This window comes from Vombatus ursinus, unplaced genomic scaffold, assembly GCF_900497805.2.
Source record: "Vombatus ursinus unplaced genomic scaffold, bare-nosed wombat genome assembly UNPS02014812.1, whole genome shotgun sequence".
NCBI classification, from domain to species: Eukaryota; Metazoa; Chordata; class Mammalia; order Diprotodontia; family Vombatidae; genus Vombatus; species Vombatus ursinus.
The window spans coordinates 67355813-67380521 of record NW_020954590.1 but is presented as its reverse complement, the minus strand read 5'-3'; the positions used below and the strand labels follow the sequence as shown (position 1 = coordinate 67380521).

The window sequence follows — 24709 nt, the reverse complement described above, 5'->3', positions numbered from 1 at the left end:
GGATAGGCTAGATGGTTTCTGAGGTTCCTTCTTATATTGAAATTCTGTAGTAAAAGGACCACAGTCAGAACTTTGGGTCAAAACCCAATCTGAAGTGGTTGGGAGGAAGATGAAGAGTTAGCAGAGGATACAGCAATCAAAGGTGGGTGAACTGGGATGGTATAAGGTCTTAGAAGCTAACAAGGAGAAAGCATCTATAAATTCAAGGTGTACAATGGATCAGATGAGGCAGAGTGATTAAGGAGCACCTTCTATATCTTCACTCATTTTTTTCTCCTTTCTTCTGAGAAAGAAGTGGCATTTCTCCTTCTTAAGGCTGACATCTCTCCTTGGGTCCTCAATACTTTTCCCTTGTTTCTCCTTCAGAAGTTTGTCCCATCTTTCTTTCTTAACTTCAATTTCTCTCTATCTATTGGTTCCTTCCCTGTTGTCTATAAACACGCTTTGCTTAAAAAAATTTGTCCTTGACCATACATCTCCTCATCCTTTATCTTTCCTTTTCATTGCCAAATTCCTAGAAGGAATTGTATGTGTTTGCTGCTTCTTATTATCCATTTTTTCTTATTATCCATTCACTTTGTTACACCTTTTCAGTCTGGTTTCCATCTCATCTGTTTTCTCCATGGTTATCATGGATTGCTTTATGATGAATGTTGATAACATTAATGGCCTTTTCTCAGTCATCCTCCTCCTTGATGATTCTGAAGCTTTTGATACTTGGCCTAGATAGTCTCTTCCTACTCTACCAGTCTCCACAACATTTTTCCTTTCTGGTTCTCCATTTTACAAATATGACCACTCCTTCTTAGTGTGCTTTGCTGGGTTTCCCATTTTCACAAAGGGTCTGTCCTGTGCCCCATTCTCTTCCCACTCTACATTCTTTTCCTGGGTGATGACGGCATCTACTCCTGTGAATTAAAGCATCATGTTGACACAGAGGACTACTGAATTTCTCTTTCTCTATCCAGCCCTAATCTCTTTTCTGAACTCCAATACCTCATTGTCCACTACCTGTTGGACGCTTCTACCTGGACGCTGCATAGGCATCTCAAAATCAACATTCCAATATAAAACTTAACATTCCTACTATTCCTGACCCTCCTTCAAATCTCCTAGGCCATATAACCTGAGCACAGTGCCTGGTACTTAGTAGGTGTTTAATAAATATTGATTGAGTCATCTTGGAATATTCTCCCTTCTGTGTCCCACTAATTCAATCTGTTCTAAGGTTTTGTCAGTTCGGCCTCCTGATAGCTTTCATATCTGTTCCTTCTTTCCAGTCACATGGCTACTACTTTAATTGGGGTACTCATCACCTCTAACCTCGACTACTATAAGAGCCCATTAACTGTTCTTCCTCCTTCTAATCTCTCCCCTCCAACCTGGCAATCAACAAGCACTCATTAAGCACTTATCATGTGCCAGGCACTAAATTAGGCACAGGGGATGCAAAGACAAAGACAGTCTTTCCCTTTGAGGACTTCATATTCTACTAAGGAGGAACAAAATATTTCATAGATAATAAGATACAGGATGTCTATAAAATATGCATTGATTTGATGGGGACTTTAACAATTGGGGTAGCAGAAAAGGCCTGACACACACACCCATGAAAACGGTGCCTTATCAATGAAGGACAAGAAAGTACAATAAAATACAAGAAATTATTCTTGAAATGAGTGAATGGCCTTCATTTAATGGACTTATAGACTCAGCCCATGCTTCCAATAACCTTGAGAATGCTTTTACTCCTGTTCTGAATGAGCAGTATGGTTTAGCCACAAAAAGAGCGGGAAAGCTTCTGGATTTAGACCCAGAAGCTGAATGTACGAAGGCTAACACAGTTAAGGTCCCTTGTAACCTTTACAAAAAACCCACTGTTGGACTCTTCGTGTTGTTTTTCTTCTGTTGACTTGTTTTCTGTAATTAGTACCTTCTCATAATACGAATGGGATCTTGTCTAGATTCACCTCTTGGTAGAAGCTGCACTTGAGCTGAGACTTGAAGGGAGCTAAGGGGTCTTAGAGGCAGAGGTAAAGATTCATGCTTTCTAGGCATGATGGTGCAGTGGATAGAGCACCAGGCCTAGAGTCAGGAAGACTCATCTCCTTAAGTTCAAATCTGGCCTCAGACACTGACTAGCTGGGTGACCCTGGGCAAATCACGTCAACTTGTTTGCCTCAGTTTCCTCATCTGCAAAATGAGCTGTAGAAGGAAATGGCAAACCACTCCAGGATGTCTACCCAGAAAACCCTAAATAAAGAGTCAGATACGACTGAAAACAACTGAACAACAAAAAGGGAGACGCATTGTGCAAAGCTATAGAGTGAAATGCTGCATACATGGAACAGCAAGAAATCCAGTTTGGCTGGTGTGCAGAGGGCGAATAATGTAGAATAAGTTTGGAAAGATAGGCTGGAGCCAGATTTTAAAGCATTTCACAGGACAAATAGAGGAGTTAATATTTTATCCTAAAGGCAGCTTGGGGAGCTACTGGTGCCTCTTGCTCAGGTCTCCAAGAGGTGGTCACACTTGCATCAGTTTGGTAGCTGTGAAGAGGATGGATGGGAGGCAAGGCAAACCAATCCAGAGACATAGAACTGGAAACAAAAATCATGGCCATTGACCAGGGAATGGCTAAACTTGTGGTATGTGAATGAAACAAGACATTACTATGCTGTAAGAAATGATGAATATAGAGAAGCACGGAAAGATTTACATTAACTGATGCAGGGTGAAGTAAGTGGAGAAAAAAAACTCAATATACACAGCAACTACAATAATGTAAATGTTAAGAACAACCACACACCAAAAAGTTAATATAACAAAATTATAAAGATCAAGCAGGACTCAAATGAAGAAATATGAGAGGATGCCCCCCCCCAACCCACTGTTCTGTGGAGATAGGAGGTATTACATATTGTGGATGTTTTTGGACTTTTTCTTTTTTTTTAATTTTTAGGCAATTGGGGTTAAGTGACTTGCCCAGGGTCACACAGCTAGTAAGTGTCAAGTGTTTAGTCTGAGGCCAGATTTGAACTCAGGTCCTCCTAACTTCAGGGCCGGTGCTCTATCCACTTCACTACCTAGCTGCCCCATGGACCTTTTCAATCTATCAATCAGTTGTGCTGATTTTTTTTTCCTCCTCTAAAAAATACTATTTGTTATATGGAATAGCTTCCTGGGGAAGGGAAAAGGAAGAGATACTTGGGATAATTATGATGATGTAAGAAGCAGAAGACACCAATAAAAACTCTTATTTTTATTTTTTAAAGAGGATATTGCAACAGTCCATGTGAGAGGTGATAAGGCCTGGAATAGTTGGTTTTGGTGTGAGTAGAAATAAGATAGATGGAAGAAAGGTTAAGGAAGTGAACTTGATGAGACTTGGTAACTGAATGGATATGGGAAGTAAAGACGAAGAGCTGAGGATAACTCCTAGGCTGTTAACTGGAAGAATAGTGGACTACTTGACAGAAACAGGGAAGTCAAGAAGAACAAGGGGTTTATAGGGAAAGATAATGACTTTAGTTTTGGACATTTTGAGTTTGAAATGCACATAGGACATCAGGGGGAGATGTCCAAGAGGCAGTAAGAGATGAAGAATCGGGGCTCAGGAGAGATAAGAGCACTGGATATGTAGATTTGAGAGTTATTGGCACAGAGATACTCTAATTGAACATCCATAAATCTGCTAAAATAGTTTCCCCAAGGTATACAGATATTTGATCATTTCACTCATGCTCAAAAATTGTCAGTGGCTCCTCCTTGTCTTTAGGATAAAATAGAAATTCCTCAGCCTGGCACTGAAGACCCTTTGCAGTCTGGATCCTACTGACCCTTCCACCCTTATTTTCATACTATTTCCCTTCATGAACTATGCATTCCAGCCAAACCGGACTACCAGCTATTCACTGAACTTGACACTCTAGGTCTTGCCCATGGGCATTTCCACAGGCCATCTCCCTTACCTGGAATTCATTTCCTCCTCATCTCTACCCCTAGGAATCCTAGTCTTCCTTCAGCCCAGTATTACTTCCCCTGCAAAGCCTGCCCCATTTATGTTTATGCTCTACTCATTCCTCTACCCTGACCTACCACAGAATGTAAAATCTGTCAGAGCAGGAACTACTTAGTTTTTGTCTTTGTGAGCCAAAGCTTCTAGCATAAAGTTTTATAAGGAAAAAGCTCTTAAATATTTATTGAATTGAATCAAGGAGTATAGAATTGAACAAAGGCCATTGGATTTGGGGATTTGGAGGTGACTTTTGAGAAATTAGTTTCAGTCGAGGAGTGCTGGGAATAGTAACCAGCTGGCAAAGGGTTAAGGAAAGAGTGACTGGTGAAGTAGTAGATAGAGCATTTACTAAGTGCTTACTAGGTACCATACCCTGTGTTAAAGTAGCAGGGCCACAAATGTAACCAAGCTAGATGGTCTCTGACCTCAATAAGCTTACATTCTATGTGGGAAGGGGAGCTGGAAATTGGGGTTTGAAGGAGATGCTTAGTAGCACGGCGTGGAGAAGACAGGAAAGGGGTGTGGAGGTCTTTTTCCAGGCAAGATAAAGTGAAGGCTTACCATCAGAGACCCACGTCCTGGGTCAAGTCCAAGGTTCCACTGGGATAGAGAAGATGCCTGGAGTGAATGTGGCACAGTATGGAGACTCTGGGAATAGAGTTATGAGGTATAGATAACTTTTTCAAAAAGTCCAGTAAGAAAAAGGAGGAGAAATATAAGAGGGGAGCTAGATGGGATAGGGTTTTGTTTTGTTTTGTTTTAATAACTGGAAAACTCCTGAGAGCTTCAATTATAGAGCTCTTCATGGAAAAGTTGGATGACCATTAACTGAGGATGTTGTAGAGGGTCCTCAGTCACGTACTTGTTAGGCCTGAAGGCCCCTGGGGTTCCTTCCAACTATGGAGTTATGTGATTTTTAGCATGTTTGCAGGAAGATGAGAAGAAACCAGTAGGGAGAGAGTGAGAGATTGAAGATGAATGATAGAGAATAGATAATTTCAGAAGCAAGGCCCTGAGGGCAATGGGAAGAGATGAGATCAAGGATACAGGCTGAAAGATAGGCTTTAGCAATAGAAATAACTTTCTATGTTTGAGAAAGAAGAAATTAGAAAATGGGAGATTTTGAGAAGAAATTTTGAGAAGCAGAAAAGGGCAATTGATAATTAATCAATTTTCTAAGAGGGCTAAAGAAAACCCAAACACTCTTTTAGAGTTTTGAGGACTCAGTTATTTTTTGAGCAGACACTGTATTATTTCTGATTGTTACTCTGTCTTCTTTATTTTTTCCTCTTCTTATCTTCTAACTATGGTCACAAGGAACAAGATAAAATATCTTCTGTGTAAAATGACACGTATATTGCAGTAAAAATTCAACAAACTAGAACACTAAGAGGATGGGGGGCAATTTTTTGTTAAATAACTAGAAAGGCATTTTAAAAAATTTTACACTTACTGTTGAAAATATTTATAAGATAAAGTTTTCCATTTTGTTCTTACTAATTAGAGTGAAACGAATACAAAGTAAATTTTTCTTCAATGTACTGGGATCTTCAGGGACATGGTTTAATCATACCTAAAGTACATTATCACTGTGATTGCTTATTTAAATATATACCTAATTCTAATTCCTTGAATAGAATCAGAAATGAGGTTTGACCTCAAAGATCTTTTAGTTTATATCTTTCTTGAAGAAGTGGGGAGAAGGGAAACTTTTTTTTCTAATTGAGGTTTCTGGTTAGGTGGGTTTTGATTAATTGCAGTTGTAATCAAAGTATTATCAACTCCTATTTATTCACACCCATTGGTAGCCATACCCTACTGTTAGGCTGCGCCACCCAGCCATCTAGTTGCTGGGCTGTGGCCCCATTTTTCTTGGCAAGAAAACTTAAGAGAGAAGGTAGAGGCAGAAATCTCTGATGTGGCTCTCTGGATTGCCTTTCACCTAGTTGACCAGATTTCATTTCATTTTGTTATCTTCATTAACTCTTCCTCTACAGGAAAAGATAATCCAAAGCTGACCCCAGGGCCAACAAGTGACATGGACCTTCTTTACTCTGTTAGCTTCAGCTGGAGCCCAAGGGGACAGAGTGGGAGGACAAAAAGAAACCTGGTACAGGAGGGCAAGTATAAACGCTGATCACGCCATTATTGCCACATGCCCTTTTTGCATATAGCATCTTACTTACATTGCTAATGGCGAATTCAGGATGAATAATTGCATAGTCACTGCCATTTGACCTAGAACACTTTTTAGAACAATTTGAATGTATTACATGCCAAATATATCTCTTCAAAACATACAGAACATTTTTTAACTTAGCATTGTAATGAGGACAGAGATGAAAAAAAAAACAACTTAAACTCCTTTCTAAATAATGGTTTTAGCCTTCTTTGGTATCAAACATTTCATCACAACTGGGAGGCAACACAGGAGAATTGGATGAGGACACTATTGGGGATAGTGGAGGCAGCTAGGTAGATAAATAGATGGACTTAGAGTCAGGTAGAACTGAGTTCAAATCTTGCCTTAGACACTCACTGATTGTGCGACCCTGGGCAGGTCACTTAACCTCTGTTTGCCTTAATCCCCTGGAGAAGGAAATGGCAAACCACTCCAGTATCTTTGCCAAGAAAACCCCATAGGGAGTCACAAAGAGTCGGACATGACTAAAGAACTGAACAACAGTCCTATTGTACTCACTCCTGCTCAATCACAAATGGAATATTGTATTTAGTTCTGGCTGCCACATTTTAAGAACATTAAGAACACCTGAAGAGTTTCCAGAAGAGGGGAACCAAGATGACGATGATAGCTGCCACTTACACAGCACTTTAAAAGGTACTTTTAGCAGTTCACGACACACTTTACATGTTATCTCATTTGATCTTCAGAACAACCCTCTGTGGCAGGTGCTATGATTGTCCCCATTTTACAGATGAGGAAATAGAGGCCAAGAGGTTAAGTGACGTTCACACTGACAGCTGGGTCATAACAAGGGTCAGGGGTAGTAGTAGAACTCAGCAGAGGGCCCGTAGTTCTTTGCTATATGGGAATTAGCTGAAAAAACTAGAGAAGACCCAGCTGGGATATATTAGCTATCTTCAAAAATTTGGATGCTGATCATGAAGAAAAGACAGGCTCTGCTTGGCTCTAGAAAGCAAAGTAGGAATAATGGGTAGAAGTTACAGCTGCAAATGTAGAAATGACGTAAGGAAAACTTCCTAACAATCAGAGCTATCTCAAAGTGGAGCAGGTTACTCTGAAAGACAATGGGCTCCAGCTCTTTGGGGGGGCTTTAAATCAAAGGCTTCACGACAAATTCAGGTCTAGATGAATTGGACTAGATGGCGTCTGAGTTACCTTCTAACTCTGATATTCTGTGATCTTGTTAATTGGATAAATTAAGCTTTTACTGCTAATGTGCATGTTTCTCAAGAGCAAAAACGTCATACATAATTTTAAAAGGGGATATTTTCCCTTTTTCGTGAACAAAAAACATGAAGAAATTTCAGAATGATTCATTTGCTTGAGAAGAATCATATGATTCATAAAATTATGCTGACAGAAATAAATGTACCTATATCCAGATAATGTAAGTCCTCTGCTAATTCAGAAAGGGAAGGAAAAAAAAATACTCCAGAAAATAATAACACAATGTCATTTACAAGTACATCTTTCACATTTGAAATTTAATTTGATTGAGCTAAGAATTTAAAAACAAATAGAGGATTTTGTTCTACTAGGAAAAGAACTTTGAATCTTCAATTGTTACCATTGATAATCTGACTTTTAACATTTTTTAAACTGCAAATGAACGTAAAGTTAAGTTCTCTGTAAATGTGATTTTTAAAAATATTTTTCCCCAATTACATGTAAAACTATTTTTAATATCCATTGTTTGTAAATGTAATTTTGTTAAAAAACAAATATGTAAACAAAAACTGGCAAAGTCTGTCAACAACTAATTATCAGTTAATTACTAATTATTACTATGTCCCTGAAAAGGTCCTAGCACTATTTTGGGAACTCTGAAGAACACAGAGAAGGAGCTATCATTAAGACATCTTAAACTCAACATGTCTAAAAACTGGACTCATTACCTTTACCCTCCAGGGGTGGGGAATCTGAGGCCTCAAGGCCACATGTGGCCCTCTAGGTCCTCAAGTGCAGCCCTTTGACTGAATCCAAACGTCACAGAACAAACCCCCTTAATAAAAGGATTTGTTCTGTAAAACTTGGACTCAGTCAAAAGGCCTCACCCAAGGACCTAGAGGGCCACATGTGGCCTCAAGGCCGCAGGCTCCCCACCCCTGCAAACCCTCTTCTCTTCTAAACTTCCTTATTTCTATTGAGGGAATCATCATTTTCCAGGTTCATAATCTTGATATTATCCTGGACTCCTCACTGAACTGTACCACACATCTTGCCATTTTTACCCTCACAATATTTTTCGAGTCTTAACCCTCTTTCCACTCACACAGCTACCATTTTAGTTTAAGGCCTCATCACCTCCCACTTACATATTGAAAAAGCCTCCTACTCGGTCTCCTTGCCTCAAATTTCTTACCACTCCACTCCATCGTACAGATGGCTGCCAAAGTAGTCTTCCTTAAGCATAGCATTTCCTACTCAACAAACTTCAATGGTTTCCCATTACCTCTAGAACAAAACATAAATTCCTCTGTTTAGCTTTTAAAACCCTTACAACCCAGATTCCACCTGTTCTTCTAGCCTCATTGGACCTTGTCTGCCTGCTTTTGCACTGACCATCTCCCACGAGTGGACTCACTCTCTGTGCCCCACACAGTCCATTCCCTTCCTTTAAAATGCATCTTTTTCAAACAAACTGTTCTAGCCATTTTCCTCTATTTTGTACTTGTGAAGTTAATTTTTTGAACCCAAGTGTAAGACTTTGATTCAGTTCAATGCTCTAGCCTGTCAAGATTATTTTAGATCCTGGCTCTTTCCTCTACTGTGCTCTCCCTCCCTTCTGTCTTGCAAATTTGATAAGCAAGCATCTATATCTTTATTCAAATCACTGATAAAAATGTTAAACAGCACCATGGGACTTCTTGCCAAGCTGACATTGAACCATTAATGACTACCCTTTGAGTCACTGGATCTTTCGTATTATCACCAGAAGTGGTTCAGAAAGCACACATACAACCCACTAGTCCTTTTAGTACACAAGCACACAGTTTGTGTATGCCAAAGAATTTTAATTCATTAAGGGCAGCTAGGTGCTGCCATTTTTGTTTTATAATTTTGAGAATAAAAGTCATTTTCCTTGGTGTAAATTAAAAAAAAAAACACAAGTAAGATAAGAATGAATCAGCTCTGTCTTCCCTCTATTGTCAATTATCACTCTCCCATTCACCCCAATTAGTTCTCCTATTCTCTAATCCTCTTCTTTTTCCTAACATAGCTTTACTGACACCCTTCACCTTTTAGTTATTTTTGGTGGCCCTACTCTGTTTCCACTTTTCTCTGTTTGGCTTTTCTCTCCTCTAGCTCTATTTTTACTTAAATCCAAAAGTTCCCATCATTTCTACCCTTGGTAATCAGTTAGTGACCAACCTTTTTAGTAAGAATCAGATTCAGGACAGAATTTCTCCAAGTTGCTTTCTCAACCTTTTGATAAGTGAAATATTAAGGTAAATTAAAAGATTGTTAGTTGCAATGGGCTTGGTGGAAGTAATTACTGATGTGTAAAAACAAAAAGGATGGTTTCAGAGAAACTTGGAAAGGTTCATATAAACTCATTGCAGAATGAATTGAGTGGCAATAGGAGAATAATTTATACAACAATAATATTGTAAAGACAATTAACTTCAAAGGACTTAAAAACTCTGAATGATTCAATGACTATGATTTCAGAGGACCAGTGATGAAGTACTCTACTTACTCCTGACAGAGAGGTGACAGACTTAAGATAAAGAATGAGACATATATTTCTGGACATAGCTGATGTGGGAATCTGTTTTTCTTGACTACGCATATTTGTTAAAGTATTTTGTTTTTCTTTTTGCCCCAGTGGTGTTGGGGTAGAGCAAGAGGTAGAGAAAGCAAGGGCTGGTTAATTGAAAAACTAAAAATTATTTGATGGTAATTTTGCAAATATGATCAAGAGGTTTTTGAAAGGGAAAGGAAAGCCCTCCAGAAGATAAGGGAAGCTTTAGCTGAGCACCTTCTATCCTATTTAGACCTTAATAGGTTAGACTAATGTAACATGTCTAATAAGATGGTATTTAATGAGGATAAACTTAAAGTATTAATACTTGGATTCAGAAAATCAATTACATAAGGACAGGATGGGAAGTCATGGTAAGACTGCTGCCGTTCATGTAAAAAATATTTGGGTGTTTCGAGGATTATAAACTCAATATGAATCAATAGTGTAACATACTAGCAAAAAAACTGAATTCACTCTTAGGATGCTTTAAGAGAGGCATAGTATACAGGTAAGTGTGGTGACAGTCCTGTTGTTCTTTGCTATGGTGAGACCACACTTGGAGTACATATTGTGACTGATTTTACATGTCACGTTTTGGGATGGATATTCCAACCACAGACTGTTTTCAGTGGAAGGTGACTAGGATGGTCCATTAACCAATTTCTTAACTGAATACTCTTTTTCAGTTTACAGGACTATTTTAGGCGATATTTTTGATGGCATTGATAACTAAAATCCATCCATTTTTACTGTGAATATTTGTATTTCTGAAAGAAGGGTAAAATCCTGTTAGAAGATTGACTTAAAGGCCTGAAGATATGTAGCTTAGAGCAGACAGATGTAGGAGATATATGAGAGGACTCAAGTTAAAATACCACCTCTCACCCAAAATCAGTCCCTATAATTATTAGCACTCTCTTGGTCATCAAATTATTTTGCATTTACTTATAAATTTACATGTTCTATCCCTCAATAAAATCTAAGTGTCTTCAGGGCAGGGGCCTCTTGTCCTTTTTATCTTTGTACCTTTGGTATCGTGTTCATAATTTATTCTTAATAAATGATTGTTAAATGAAAGAATCATTGTGGAAGAGGCACTAGACCGGTTGGCTGAGGGCAGAATAATGAGTGATGGGTAGAAATTGTAGAAAAGCAGATTAATAATGAATCGTGAAGAACAATTTCCTATACATGAGCACTTCCCAGGAACAGACTGGGAGTAGTCAGGAGGGAACAGTTTCCCCCTCCCTGGGAGGCTTCTGCTGCTGCATGATGATTTGTTCCAGAGGATACTATAGATGTGGCCTAGATAAGATAGATTGGGTTCCACCCAATGCCATAACTGATTCATTTCAACTTAGCAAATCATTTCAATTTAGCAAATGCTGTTTAATAAGCTCTGACTATACCAAAAATTAGGAGAAGGCCTAATGCCAACTTTTTGTTTGTTTAGGTTTGTTGTTGGGATGAAACAGGGACTCGAAAGTCATAGAATAGTTAACAAAAGAGGTTAACTTTGCCTTAGCAAGCAAGGCTAGGAAACCAGCATATAAAGATAAAAGAAGCACTTAGCTTCTCAAAGAAGTGGGGCTCCACCCCCTTCCCTCGAATGGAAATTAGTCAGCAGGGCAGGATAGGATAACTTGTGGTCCTCAGAGATCCACTCAGTCTGAGGGGCCTTGATTCTACAAGGGGGGACTTTTTATGCCTTCAGGTGACCAGAAAATTGCCCCATCGAGGGAGGCTGGGGCACAATCAAGTCCCAGAGACAAATACTGCTGCCTTTTAAGGAAAACTAGAACCTATTTCAGGGAAACAGGGGAACCATGATCCTGAATATCACATATATTATGTGTCAGGCATTGTGTTAGGCACTATAATCATGTAATATATAACAAGAGAATTAGTCAAAGAAAAGAAAAAGGAAAAAAAAGGAAAGCAAGCATTTGCACAGTGACCAAAAATCACTGTTATCAAAAGGAGAATGTTAATCAGAAGTAGTAGTAAAGTTATCATGTCAACTTGTTCTGAACACAGAGGCCACAAAGACAACAACAGGAGGATCTGGTTACAATAGAGCCCAGTAAACAGCACAGATGGAATTTATTTATCGTTTTTTCCTTGTATAATAGAATTCTTAATCCAAATAACAACAATGAAAAAATTAAAAAGGATACTCTGCTTTTCTCTTTAGCTCCTGATAGGATTATGCATTCAAAAGGTCTAGGAAGAGAAGACATTTATTTCCTCTATCAAGTAAAAAATTTAAATGATTATCTGTAGCTTGTTTTCCTGATGCTAATCAATGAGTTTGTTCAGTCAAGAGCCTCCTTACAACACATTCAGTTCAGTCATTTTTGAGCCAAGCCTGATTTTTGACGACCCCTTTTGGGGTTTTCTTGGCAAAGATCCTGGAGTGGTTTGCCATTTCCTTCTCCAGCTCATTTTACAGATGAGGAAACTGAGGCAAACAGGGTTAGGTGACTTGCCCAAGGTCACACAGCTAGTAAGTATCTGAGGCCATATTTGAACTCAGGAAGATGAGCCTTCCGGGTTCCAGACCTGGAACTCTATCCACTTCACCACCTAGATTCCTGTCCTTACAACACACTGAAGGTGAAAAACAAACCTTTGCGACAAAGGACAGACAAGTTGCAACTTATGATATTTTATATAGGAAGAGAGTCAGGGTAGATACCATGCAGGCAACAGACAGCAAGCATGCTTTTACAATGATAATTAAAACAATGAACAGCTTACATTTACATAGCTCTTTAGAGCTACAGTTTATAAATGTCCATTTCATAGAAGAGGAAATGGATGCCTGGGAAGGCAACGCAACCTATCTAAAGTTACAGAGCTAGGACTTGAACCCAGATCTTTTAATTCCAAGTGCAAGGTACTTTCTAATATGGACTGTTGGGGAGGGGTGGGGGAGTTCTAACGTCAATTTCCTCACTGCATCTTTCTCTACAATGTTTAAAGTTCAGCTCCATTTATAATGACTCAAAACTTTGTTCTTAATGACCACCATCCAATAACCTGAAACACGGCCATGGAAATAACCACGTAACAGAACAACACCATATGTGTCATTGCCTCAAGATAGTTTTTCACTCTTCTTTACATTCTTCTGCCCTTCCCTCATTGCTTTTGATGACTTCTCCCTTAAATAAATGTGAGAGGAAAGATTTATCTGAGAGAGTAGCATAGATAAGATGCAGTTTTGGCCTTCCAAGAGCTCATAATCTTAACAGGGAGAAAATAACCCCACAGATATGTGAAGACCTGCAACACAATCCCTGCATAAGAGAGAAAGTAATATGGCATCACAGCTTCTTCACAAGTATAATGAGCCGCAAGTCAAAAGGCCTGGATTCTTCCCCAGCTCTCTCATCTACTCTAACTCCTGTCCTCATTTGAAATATGAGGATATTAGACCTGCCCTGCCTACCTAAGAGGACAGTGAGGATCAAACAAGATAATACATTGGAATGAACTTTGACTGGAAAGCACCATGCCCACTATTATTAATTACATGGGGGGATTAAAAAGAGTAGCTTTTAATAAAAAATGACTCCCTGGGGATGGGATTTCAGGAAAGCTTTGAAGAAAAGTGAGGAAGGAATTTGTTAGTTCAGAGGCTATTTCATTCGTGAGACGGTCTAGATCAGGGCTCCAGATTGCGGCTCCGGTGTGCACTAGGTTCTTTCATGCCCAACCTTGTGTCTCTTTCAAGATCTCTAATTTATCGACTGGAATGTGTCAGGGCACTACACTGACTCTGGAGGCCACACAGCAACCCCACGGCTTTTATGGTTGATGGTGATTTGTAGATATTGCTCCAGGCACAGAACTGTGAGAATCTCTGGCTTAAAGTGGGTTCAAGTCACCTTTCAGGCACTTACTAGATAAAGACCCTAGGAGCAAGTCAAATCCCTTATTGGACTTTCAGTTTCCTCATTTGTAAAATAAAAAGGTTAAAAGAAATGACTTCTTAGGTCCCTGCTAGCTCTAACATAGGTCAAAATGAGGAATGGGAATAGTGGTTTGGGGGAGAGAAGCAGATAAAAAGTCTCTGCCATTATTGTCTTATGAATTGTTATTCTGTCATTTAAGAGGCCAAGGAACTTTAAGGCAAATGATTATAGGAGCACAGATTTAGAGCTGAAAGATATCTCAGAAGTCAGAGGAGCACAGATTTAGAGTGAGGAGGGATGTCAAAGGTCATTTAATTCAATCCTTTCATTATAAAGATGAGGAAACTGAGTCCCAAGCAGGTTAAGTGAATTGTCCAGAATTCTACAGATCATAAGAGTCAGAGGCTGGATTGGAGCCCAGGTTCTTTGACAACAAAACTAAAGTTCTTTTGACTACACCAGTGTTATTGACCTAATTAGTTTTAATTGCCACCAAGGGTGGTGATAAGAAATGCTGACGTTCTTTATTGGCATGCTTAGCCAAGGAGAGAAATAAAGGAAATAAGTGGGAAGTCAGAAAGGAAGAACAGGAGACAGTAAGAAGAAAGAGATGCATGTGGCAAAGCAATAGATTTCCCACTCCCAAGGGATCATCAACAGGCGGCATACAGCCACTTTAGGGATTTCTCTGGTATTCATTCAACAAATATTTATTGCATCTTACTATGCACAAAGGATTAAAAAAAAGTACTGATGTCTAATTGTGAAATATTAATGTAATTAAAGTGTCTTGCCTTTTCAATGGGTGGAGGAGGGAGTGGAGGAAGGGAGATAATTTGGAACTAAAAAAAAAAAAAGGCATTTAATTCCTTTAAGGTAGTAGCTAAATTCTCCAGCTATGACCATGTTATCAGTATAAAATAATTATCTAAGACCATATTATCTATATAAAAAGCTGCTAGGACCATATTATCTAGTGTAACAAGTTAGAGAATCATAGAATGTCATGTACGTAGCCAGTACATATAGGTAGGGAGCATTTTTTTTTTGCAATTATTAATGCACAGCATTTTCTATGTCTCCTTCAGAATAACTCAAAGAAATGGATTTTTATAGGTCTTTGCCTTTTTAAAAGTTTCTTTCTCTTTCTTTTTATTTTTTGCTTTTTGGTAAGGCAATCGGGATTAAGTGACTTGCCCAGGGTCACACAGCTAGTAAGTCTCAAGTGTCCAAGGTCGCATTTGAACTCAGGTCCTCCTGACTCCAAGGCTGGAGATCAATCCACTGAGCCACCTAGCTGCCCCTCTTTATTTTTAAAAGATGAAAATTTCCTCTCCTCATGCAGTCAACTTGATATAAATCAGTTTGGCAGGAACATGCTTACAAACCTCATTCATGAAGATTATTTTTTAAATTATATTTTTTTTCAATTCGCAAAAATATTTATCTTTTCTTCCTTCCATTACCTTACTTTAATCCTCTCTAGCCTCCACTGCAAATCAGAAAGAAAAACAAAACCCCCATCATAAAAATGTAGAGTCAAGCAAAACAAATTTCTGAATTGGCCATGTCCAAAAAATGTATGTCTCAATCTATACTCTTGAGTCCATCATCTTTCTGTCAGGAGGTAGGTAGCATAATTAAGGTAAATTTGAAACCAAAGAGGTTTTAGAGGGCCACAAGACGCAAAGAAATTTCCAAAGGATAAGCTGACCTTAGGTTTGTTCAGTGGTTCATAAAACAGATAAAGTTATAGAGGTATTATTTTTTTTTTGTGAGACTAGTAATTCTTTTCTAAACTCCAGTGGTTACTTCCTCATGTGGGTTGTTTACATTCGACCCATAAGTGAGGTTGTTCTTACCTGCTAAAAAAACTAATTTTTTAACAGGTAAGAAATAACAAAAAAAAAAAAAAAATTTTCAATGGGAAGTTTTAAGTCACTCTTAAGTGACTTGGATTAGCACTAATGTTATTTTCTTAGTGATGATCAACATTAGGTTTCTAGGAGGATGTGGATCATATTATCTCTAGCCTGACTGAGAATATTCTCTTTTTTTAGCCAACTTCCAGCTGTCTAAAGAAATATTGTTGTGTGGCTGGTAAACAGATGACAAGATCAGTCTGGACCAGGACAGAGGTTGACACTCACAAGAATCATTTTAAGGAACTCACATGGACTCCAGTGGTTGTTGTCAATAGTTCTTTCGACATAGCTTTGTGCAAAGACTGTGGTTAGGACTATTTCTAATTTGGCAAGCAGTTATCTATCCTTGTTTCCCTTTTCTGGGCAGCTTGGTGTATCAGAAAATGGCTGAACTCCAGTGATTTAACAGAGTTAAAAGATTTTCTGTTGTTCTTTTAAAAAGTGTTACTACATTACTGCTCTGATGGATCTCTGAAAATTCAAATTCCTTTTCAATAAAATCACCTTCTCTCACATTCAGATCATTTTTAAGCATGGCGCCTATTAGATAAGAAAGATTACCTGAAGCCTTTGATATATCACTCGGGCCTGGAAACTGCAACGATGACCCCCAACGCCACCTGTCTGAAACACCAGTTAAAGAGACAGATACAAGTAAGATAAATGCTATGAAAGGCATGGGGGAAAAGAAAAGGGAGAGGGAATTTTAAACAAAGATGTTACCTTAACAATGTCTTTTAAGGAATGTATGGATGGGGGCCGGTAGATATTAGAAATTGTGTTTTCTACTTTTATACCAACTTCTCCTGGCTCTGGACAAGCAGTGAGTATATAACAGAAACTGGGAGGCTTCTGATCAGCTTTCATCTGTTTAAAATGAAGAGGAAAGAACTAAAAAAAAAAGGATCCAACATGATTTTCAAATTAAATTACCATGGAATCAACACTTTCTTGATAACTGTCCTACAAAAATAGTTCTTCAGTTCCTCTTGGATATTCACCATGCTGGTTTGACTGGTATGACAACGCCAGGTTTAGCTCTTGGCTCGAAGACGACTGAGGCGACATTTATGAACACTATGTACAGCTTTGAGGATTGAGAACTATGGTCAGTCAGGCTGTGCTATACGGAAAGGTAATGAGTAGAGATTTAAAAAAAAAACAAAACAGCCACCTATTTACAGCTCCAGGAAATGATTTGGTAGGAAATGGAGCATAAACTATTGGTTAAACTGAAGGTTTTGCATGTTAGTGGATTTCATTTATCAGTGTTTCTGTCCCTCCCTCCTTCCCTCCCTTTCCTCCCTTCTCTCTTATGGATAATTGAGAGTTTGTTCTATAAGTAAATGTAAAGCATAGAATAATAATAGTTTACATTTATATAGGGCTTCAAGGTATATGAAGCGTTTCCCTCATAACAATCATGTCATATAGGTAGTACAAGTATTATTAGCCCTACTTTACTGATTAGTAAACTGAGGAACTGAGAGGCCAAGTACCTTGTCTCATGGCCACACAGGTAATGAAGATGTATGTTGGGAATGCCTTGTTTTAATAGAGAGAGAAAACATTCATTAAGAATTTACTATGTGACAGGCACTATGATAAGCAATGGAGAAAGATAAGCAAGACAGTCCCTACCTTTTTTGAGAGTTTGCAGAGGAGATAGATGGTAAGTATTTAGGAGGTCAGGGCAAAAACTAAGGTTTTAAATTGTGACAAAAGGGTCTTTGGTGGATTTCGGTGTTTTTTGCTTTTTGGTTGTGATGATTTGTTTTAAAATATACTTCAAATGAGTTTACAACGGATTTATAGTTTGGTGGGGAAAGGAGATACGATGAAAAAAACCCTAAATGTTTGGATGTTTCTGATTTACAGATCAGAAACCCATTTCTACTTAACATGGCCTAACACAGAAATGGGGAGATCTATGAAGCAGTATTAAAAATGTTGGCCCTTGATCTTTTATCATGGAAGGAGAACCCACTGTTTATTCAGGAGAACCCAAGGTTTATTTGGACTTACCTCTCCACAGTCTTGACTTTGGCCAGGAATTTTCAAAGGCATCAATGGAGGCCACAAGCTATCAATCAGACTAAAAAGTCCCATTGCCCTTAAAATAATAAAAACAGAAAATGGCAGATTGAAAAAAAAAAAGAATAGTGCATGAAGGCAAAAATTCTCTTCCTCCTCAAAAAATATTTACTAGGATACTGAGTATGGTGCTAGATAGAACAGTAGACACCATCCCAAAGAAAGTCACATTTTCTCTTGGGCCACCTCTTCCATAGTTTCTTCACCTCCCCCGTGGACAACCACGTGGAAGGTATATTATAGAGGGAATTCTTTTTTTCAGTTATGAGTTGGACTAGAAAGTCACTTAGACCCCTTCAAATTTAGAAATTCTAGAATTGCTAATACCACCAGTAAAGATGTATGCGTGTGTGAATGTGTACGTGTGTATTGACTTGAACAGAGTAGTATCTACACACTTCCCTGTTTTCATGAACCTTTTTGACCTTTTTTTACTGTGTGTGTGTGTGTGTGTGTGTGTGTGTGTGCGTGTGTATACACATATATACACTCTGGATCTATTGCTATCATTATCTTTAACTAGATAGCTGTAATGAATATGCATATCCTTAAAAGGCTATGTTCTAGATTCTTTGCAACACATAAATCTTCTCATTTTTATCTGAATTCTTCAAATTCTTCAAATTTCTTGTAGTACAACAATATTCCATTACATTCCCATAACACCATTTTCAGCTATTTCCTCAATCAATTTTTAAAAAATAGAACAAATAGGGACAGCTGGGTAGCACAGTGGATACAGCTCTGGCCTTGGAGTCAGGAGGACCTGAGTTCAAATCCAGCCTCAGACACTTGATACCTACTAGCTGTGTGACCCTGAGCAAGTTACTTAACCCTGACTGCCTCACCAAAAATTATATATATATATACACACACACATATATATGTATACATACGTACATATATATATGTATGTATATATATATATGTATAAACAACAGTACTATTAGGAATGATTCTGAAATGAGAGGTTTTGTCTGTCCCCCTCTTTCCCACCTCTAATATCCCTGGGGCAAAGTTCTAGTACTGGGACTATTGTGTCAAAGGCTACACATATTTTTGTTACTTTTTTCCATAATTAGGTATTTCATCCTGAAAAGGTTAAAGCAATTCACTTCTATTTGCTGAATAAACATTCTTAATCCCTGTTCTGAGCTGGAAAAGTGCTAAAATTTTCTCATTATATATAACACTGGTTCTTGGGTTCAAGAGAAGACAAATGCTTTCTATTGTTTTTAAGGGAAAATTATTCTACCCTTATTCTTTTTAATGTTCTTGAAATAAAAAGGTGTTGTATTTTACCAAAGACCTTTTCTTTATTTACTAACAAAATAATATGGTTTATTATCATCATTGTTTTTATTATTGTTGCTGCTGTTATATTTATGGTTTTGCTCTTTCTTTCTGTTTAGATGAGTTAATGGTTTATCATTTTATAGGGCTTAAAAATCCATACCCCTCATGTTTTGCTTATTAAGTATTTATTAATTGTTTTTACTTTCAGCACTATTAATTTGTCCTTTGATTTTATGAATTTTTTCTTTGAACTTATTTTTGATGTATTAATTTGTTAGTCTGGAGTTTTTTTTTAAGCTGCACATTTAGCTTAATCTTTTTTTCTTCTCTTTTCTTAATAAAAGCAATCAGGGAAATAATTTTCTCTCTAAGAACTACTTTAGCTGAATCCCATACATTTTTGCAATGTTGTACTATTGTCATCATCTTTAATATAATTTTATTGTATCTTTTTTTAAACTCAATTATTCTGAAGAAATTTATTTTAGTCTGCCTTTTGGTTTTCATTGTTTTAAAAATCACATTTCTTCTATTGATTGAAATATTTAGTTTTCTATGTTTGTTTATAAGTTCTCTTATGTCTTAAAATGCAGATAATTTTTGTTGTACTATTCACATTTGAATAAAAAGTAAATTTAATTCTCTTCCTATAGTTATCAGATCTGTATTTCTAGGATTGTTTCTTCAAATTTTTCAGTAACTCCTTTTTTATTTACATTTTTGTTTGACTTATTGTATTCTATATATAGGCAATTAGGTTGCTCAGTAGATAGAGCCCTGGGCCTAAAGCCAGCAAGACCTGAGTTCAAATGCAGCCTCTGAAACTTACAAGCTATGTGATCCTGGGTAAGTAACTTAACCTTTGTGTACTTTAATTCACTGGAGAAGGAAATGGCAAACCACTTCAGTGTCTTTGCCAAGAAAACTTCATAAGGGGGTCACAAAGAGTCTTGACATCTGCTTAGTGTTTTTCTATTTAGATCCTTTGGTAGTTTAGTTAACTTCTCCTTTAAAAATGTTATTCTGTCATTAGTTGTATATTTAGAATGATATATATATGTATATATATTTTGCTGTTAATGGTTCTTTCATTATGATATTTTCCATGTTTATTTCTCAATGATTTAAAATTTCACTTAAGCTTTATTCAAAATTATGACTGTAACTCTAAATTTTCAAGAGGTGGCTGATGCATGTTAAAAATTTTCCCCCAGTCTCTCATTTTAAAACTATAAGTGTCTTTTTGTCTTGGGTATATTTTCTGTAGCCAATATAATATTGAATATTGCATTCTTTAAAATCCTTTCCGCAATATGCGGTGAACTTAAATCATAACATTCAGTAACAATTATTAAATTTGTGGGGTTTTTTCTGTATCATGTGTGACTATAATCTTTGTCATAATGGTACAATGCTTTTCTTGAGTTTCTATAGATAATATTGAAAAAGCTCTGGAATTTGATAACAATGTGTCTGGGTAAGTTGTATATGACATTTCTTTCTGAGGGCATCTAGTAGCTTACATTGATCTTTACTTTGTTCCTAAATCTCACTATTTCTGGGAAAGTTTCTTGAGGGATTTTCTGTGAAAACAAAACAAAACAAAACAAAAAACCAGTGCTTAGACTTTTGTTTCTTTGAAATTTTTTGATAATCTGATAACTCTCAGATTACGTCTTATCATCTTGTTCTGTAATCTTTGCTTGTCAGTTTAAATTTTTTCAATAGTTGAGTTAAACTTGTTCTGTTTCATATTCTAGTGATTTGCTTCCAGCTTGAGAGTTTGTTTCCCACTGATTCCATTCATTTAATCAAATTTTCCACCAAATTTTCTATGTTTTAAAAATTTTGGGGGGGGCAATTGGGGTTAAGTGACTTGCCCAGGGTCACACAGCTAGTAAATGTCAAGTGTTTGGTCTGAGGCCAGGTTTGAACTCAGGTCCTCCTGACTTCAGGGTGGGTGTTCTGTCCACTGCGCCACCTAGCTGCCCCTATGTTATTAATTTTTGTTAGAAACTAATTTTTTTATCTGTGAAAGAATTGGACTAACACTAGATCTACTTTCATTATCTTTAAGGAGTTATCAGTTTGACATGTCTTATACATTGAACAGTAAGAGCATGGCATAGTGGATAGAGGGTCAACCCCATAGTGAGAAAGGAAAAGACAAAGAGTGGTTTGCCATTTCCTTCTCTAGACCTGAGTTCAAATCTGGCCTCAGATACTTACTAGCTAAGTGACCCTGGGCAAATCTCTTAACCCTATCTGTCTCAGTTTCCTCATCTCTAAAATGACCTGCAGAAAGAAATGGCAAACCATCTCAGTATCTTTGCAAAGAAAACTGCAACAATTGAACAACCACAAAAAATAGAAATAAAAACTTCGACCTTAACTAAAGTGGCTATGATATTTTTGCTAGCCCATAAATTACCACTGAAATATTTACAAATCCCTATAAAAATAAATGAGAAAAAATTAATAAACATCATTGAGTAAGCTAGAGGACATGAATTTTTCTTGAGGTGTCACTGCTTTACTTTTCTGAGTAAGTTCTGCTGAAGTTTCTTCAATACACTCTCAGATCTCAAAGGTTTTCAGTAGCAGGATTTGTCGCTGGTGGGTAATAAAAAACTAGATATTACTATAGTCAGAAGGTACAACTTTTTGAGTTGTATTTATACTATAAATCTTAAAATCATACTGAACAGACAAATACTATGTGTTACAATGGAATCATTTACTGTTTTAACATTTTGTTGTTTCAGATATGGCCAATAAGGAAGAAAGAATCAAAGGTAAATCCCGATATTTTGAACATGTGATGACTAAACAAATGGTGCCATAATTAAAAATATGGAAGTCATAAAGTGGAATATGTTTTTGGAGAAAAATAAATTTAGTTCTGGACATGAATGAATGAGTGACTGGTGAGACATACTTCTATAGATAGGAGATAGTTGGAAAATATCTGTTTAGAGTTTAGGAGTGAGGATAAGTTTAGAGGCATAGATCTGGGAGTCATTCATGATAATTCAAGCAATGATCAAACATCATATGATCAAGGTGGAGAGAACTAACATGAAAAGGCCAGAAAAGAGCCAGCGAAGAAAATAAGGGAATGGTGAAAGAGGTAGGAGGAAAATACATTGTCATAGAAACCAACGGAGGACCGAACATCACATCCCACTGCATTATTTATAGGAACGTTTATACTTGAACAATATGAAGTTCACTCATGTCAGTGAATCATTTATAGTGTTGTTAAGACCTAAGCATAGATACTTAGTTACAGCAAGGTCTAAGACTCCTTTTAGGAAGAAACAATGGATTTGGCAAATGAAGATTTATTCCTTTTTTTTAACATCACTTTTACTTCCCAATGCCTATCTCTCCACCAATAAAACTCTCTCTTGTAGCAAAGAAATACATCAAAGAAACACAAACCAACACATTGACAATATATGTCTGACAATATATGCATCTTTCCACACTCACAATTACCTCCCTGCTGAGACATCTTACCATCAATCATCTGAAGTCAAAATGGTAAATTTTATTGATGTCTTTCAAATTTGTTTTCCATTATGTTACCATTGTGTAAACTGTTCTCCTAGTTGTTCTATCTTCATACTGTAGTCTTTCACACAGTTCTTTGATTCTTCATTTTCATTATTTTTTATGGCCCAACAGTATTTTGTTATATTCACATACTACGACTTATTTGGCCATTTCCCAATCAATGGGCACTACCCCGTTCTTTCCAATTCTTTGCTACCATTAAAGTGTGCTAAATATATTAAGTACTGCTAATACATTAAGGATATATAAATATATTCTATATATGTTCATTGACTTTATAAAGCATATCTAATATATGCACATTGATTTTAGCTGAAGGACCCAACATCAGGAAGGGAAAAAGGAGTTACAAACTAAATATGAAGTGCTCAGAGGCAAATTTCTCTTGATAATCTAGATTTTATAATCAGATACAATCAAATGCCTCTACACACTTAATTCTCATTTATTTACAAAGTAGAAATTGCATTTTGGCAGGGCTAAGTATACTCTTTTTCTCAAGTCTAAATCCAAATGATATCCTAAAAATTTTGTTTCAGAAGAACTTGGACCACTTCAACCTCATTCCATATTTTATTTTATTTTTTGTTTGCTTGTTTGTTTTGGTGAGGCAATTGGGGTTAAATAACTTGCCCAGAGTCACACAGCTAGTGAGCATTATGTATCTGAGGCCGGATTTGAAGTCAGGTCCTCCTGACTCCAGGGCTGGTGCTCTATCTACTGCACCACCTAGCTGCCCCTCATTCCGTATTTTAAAAAGTCCATGATAGGGGGCAGCTTGGTGGTACAGTGGATAGAACACCAGCCCTGAAGTCAGAAGGACCTGACTTCAAATCCGGCCTCAGACCAAACACTTGACACTTACTGGCTGTGTGACCCTGGGCAAGTCACTTAACCCTGATTGCCAAAAAAAAAAAAAAGAAAAAGACCATGACATAGTAAATTGGAAATTCTATAGTATAAATGCTACTATTTTGTGACTTTGAAAGGAAAGTACTTTCCTATTAAAAAATTCTTTCTTATATATTAAAAAAAAACCTCCTTAAAAATAGAATTAGGAGTTATAGGCATTCACAATCATTCAGGACTCAGAATGCTCTCAAAATTCATAAAATATTCCATACTTAAAAACTTCTTGAAAATCTGCCCTCAATGTGACTGTGCAAAAATGCTTGGTTTTGTTTTATGGTCATTTCATTCATCATGCTACAGTCACTTGTTGGGAGGCTGGGCTATTCAGGGAGGACTAGCGCCTCTGCTGTGAGGGTCTTTTTCAGGGCTGCTCATCCACCTTTGGTGCTGACCTGATTCACCCAACCCTTACATGCAGCTCCAAGAAGCTGTAGCACGTGCAATGGCCACATCCTGATGATACCATTTTGGCAGAAGGGCTAAATCAGGTTGAGGGTAACCAAACAAAGCCCTCAAACCCATTGGTGAGTTAAGAGGATGTCTACTTCAAGCATGTGAAGACTTCTCCTAGAAGAATGGGTGGATAAGAACAATTTGTTCCAATGGCCATGAAGGCAGCTTGGTTAGACATTGAAGACACCAAGGTAAATCACCGCATCCCAGGCCATCACCAGTCATCCTGACTTTTGTTTGCCACCGGATTTCAATGACTTGGGAAGAGGGAGTGAGGGGGATGGTTTTGGCAACTCTGCCTCACTTCAATCCAATTCATCCTCAAGTCAAGACATCACCCTGTTATGTCACTGGTCTTCTTCAAAAACAAAGAACAAACAAAAACAACCTCTTGTTCATTTGACAAGCATTTTTAAAATAAGGACCTGAGAACAACTATGCTTCTTCCTCGAACTACAGTACAAACAAATATAGATTTGTATTAAATCAAATTTTAAAAGGCTTATTTAACATCAAAATTAAAATACTGGTAACTAGCTAAATGATAAATATACACAT

At 37.3% G+C, this 24709-nt stretch overlaps 1 protein-coding gene and 1 long non-coding RNA gene across 5 annotated transcripts in view; one reads left to right on the top strand and one right to left on the bottom strand.

Moving 5' to 3' along the window:
• LOC114054196 (DNA repair-scaffolding protein-like) overlaps positions 1 to 24709 on the bottom strand; it is a 556996-nt gene that overhangs the window by 47945 nt on the left and 484342 nt on the right. For 3 of the 4 annotated variants that reach the window (XM_027877359.1, XM_027877362.1, XM_027877360.1), the window contains exons 12-15: positions 17843 to 17930; positions 16541 to 16684; positions 16379 to 16441; positions 4580 to 4666 (exon numbers count right to left, since the gene is read on the bottom strand). In XM_027877359.1, coding sequence (XP_027733160.1) covers positions 4580 to 4666; positions 16379 to 16441; positions 16541 to 16684; positions 17843 to 17930 — 382 coding nt within the window. The remainder of the gene's footprint in view (positions 1 to 4579; positions 4667 to 16378; positions 16442 to 16540; positions 16685 to 17842; positions 17931 to 24709) is intronic. The other variant, XM_027877361.1, reaches the window with a different exon arrangement.
• The window catches only part of LOC114054200, a 30464-nt gene continuing 27731 nt past the window's right edge, over positions 21977 to 24709 (top strand). Inside the window, exon 1 of the long non-coding RNA XR_003570445.1 lies at positions 21977 to 22002. This is a non-coding gene — a long non-coding RNA (uncharacterized LOC114054200). The remainder of the gene's footprint in view (positions 22003 to 24709) is intronic.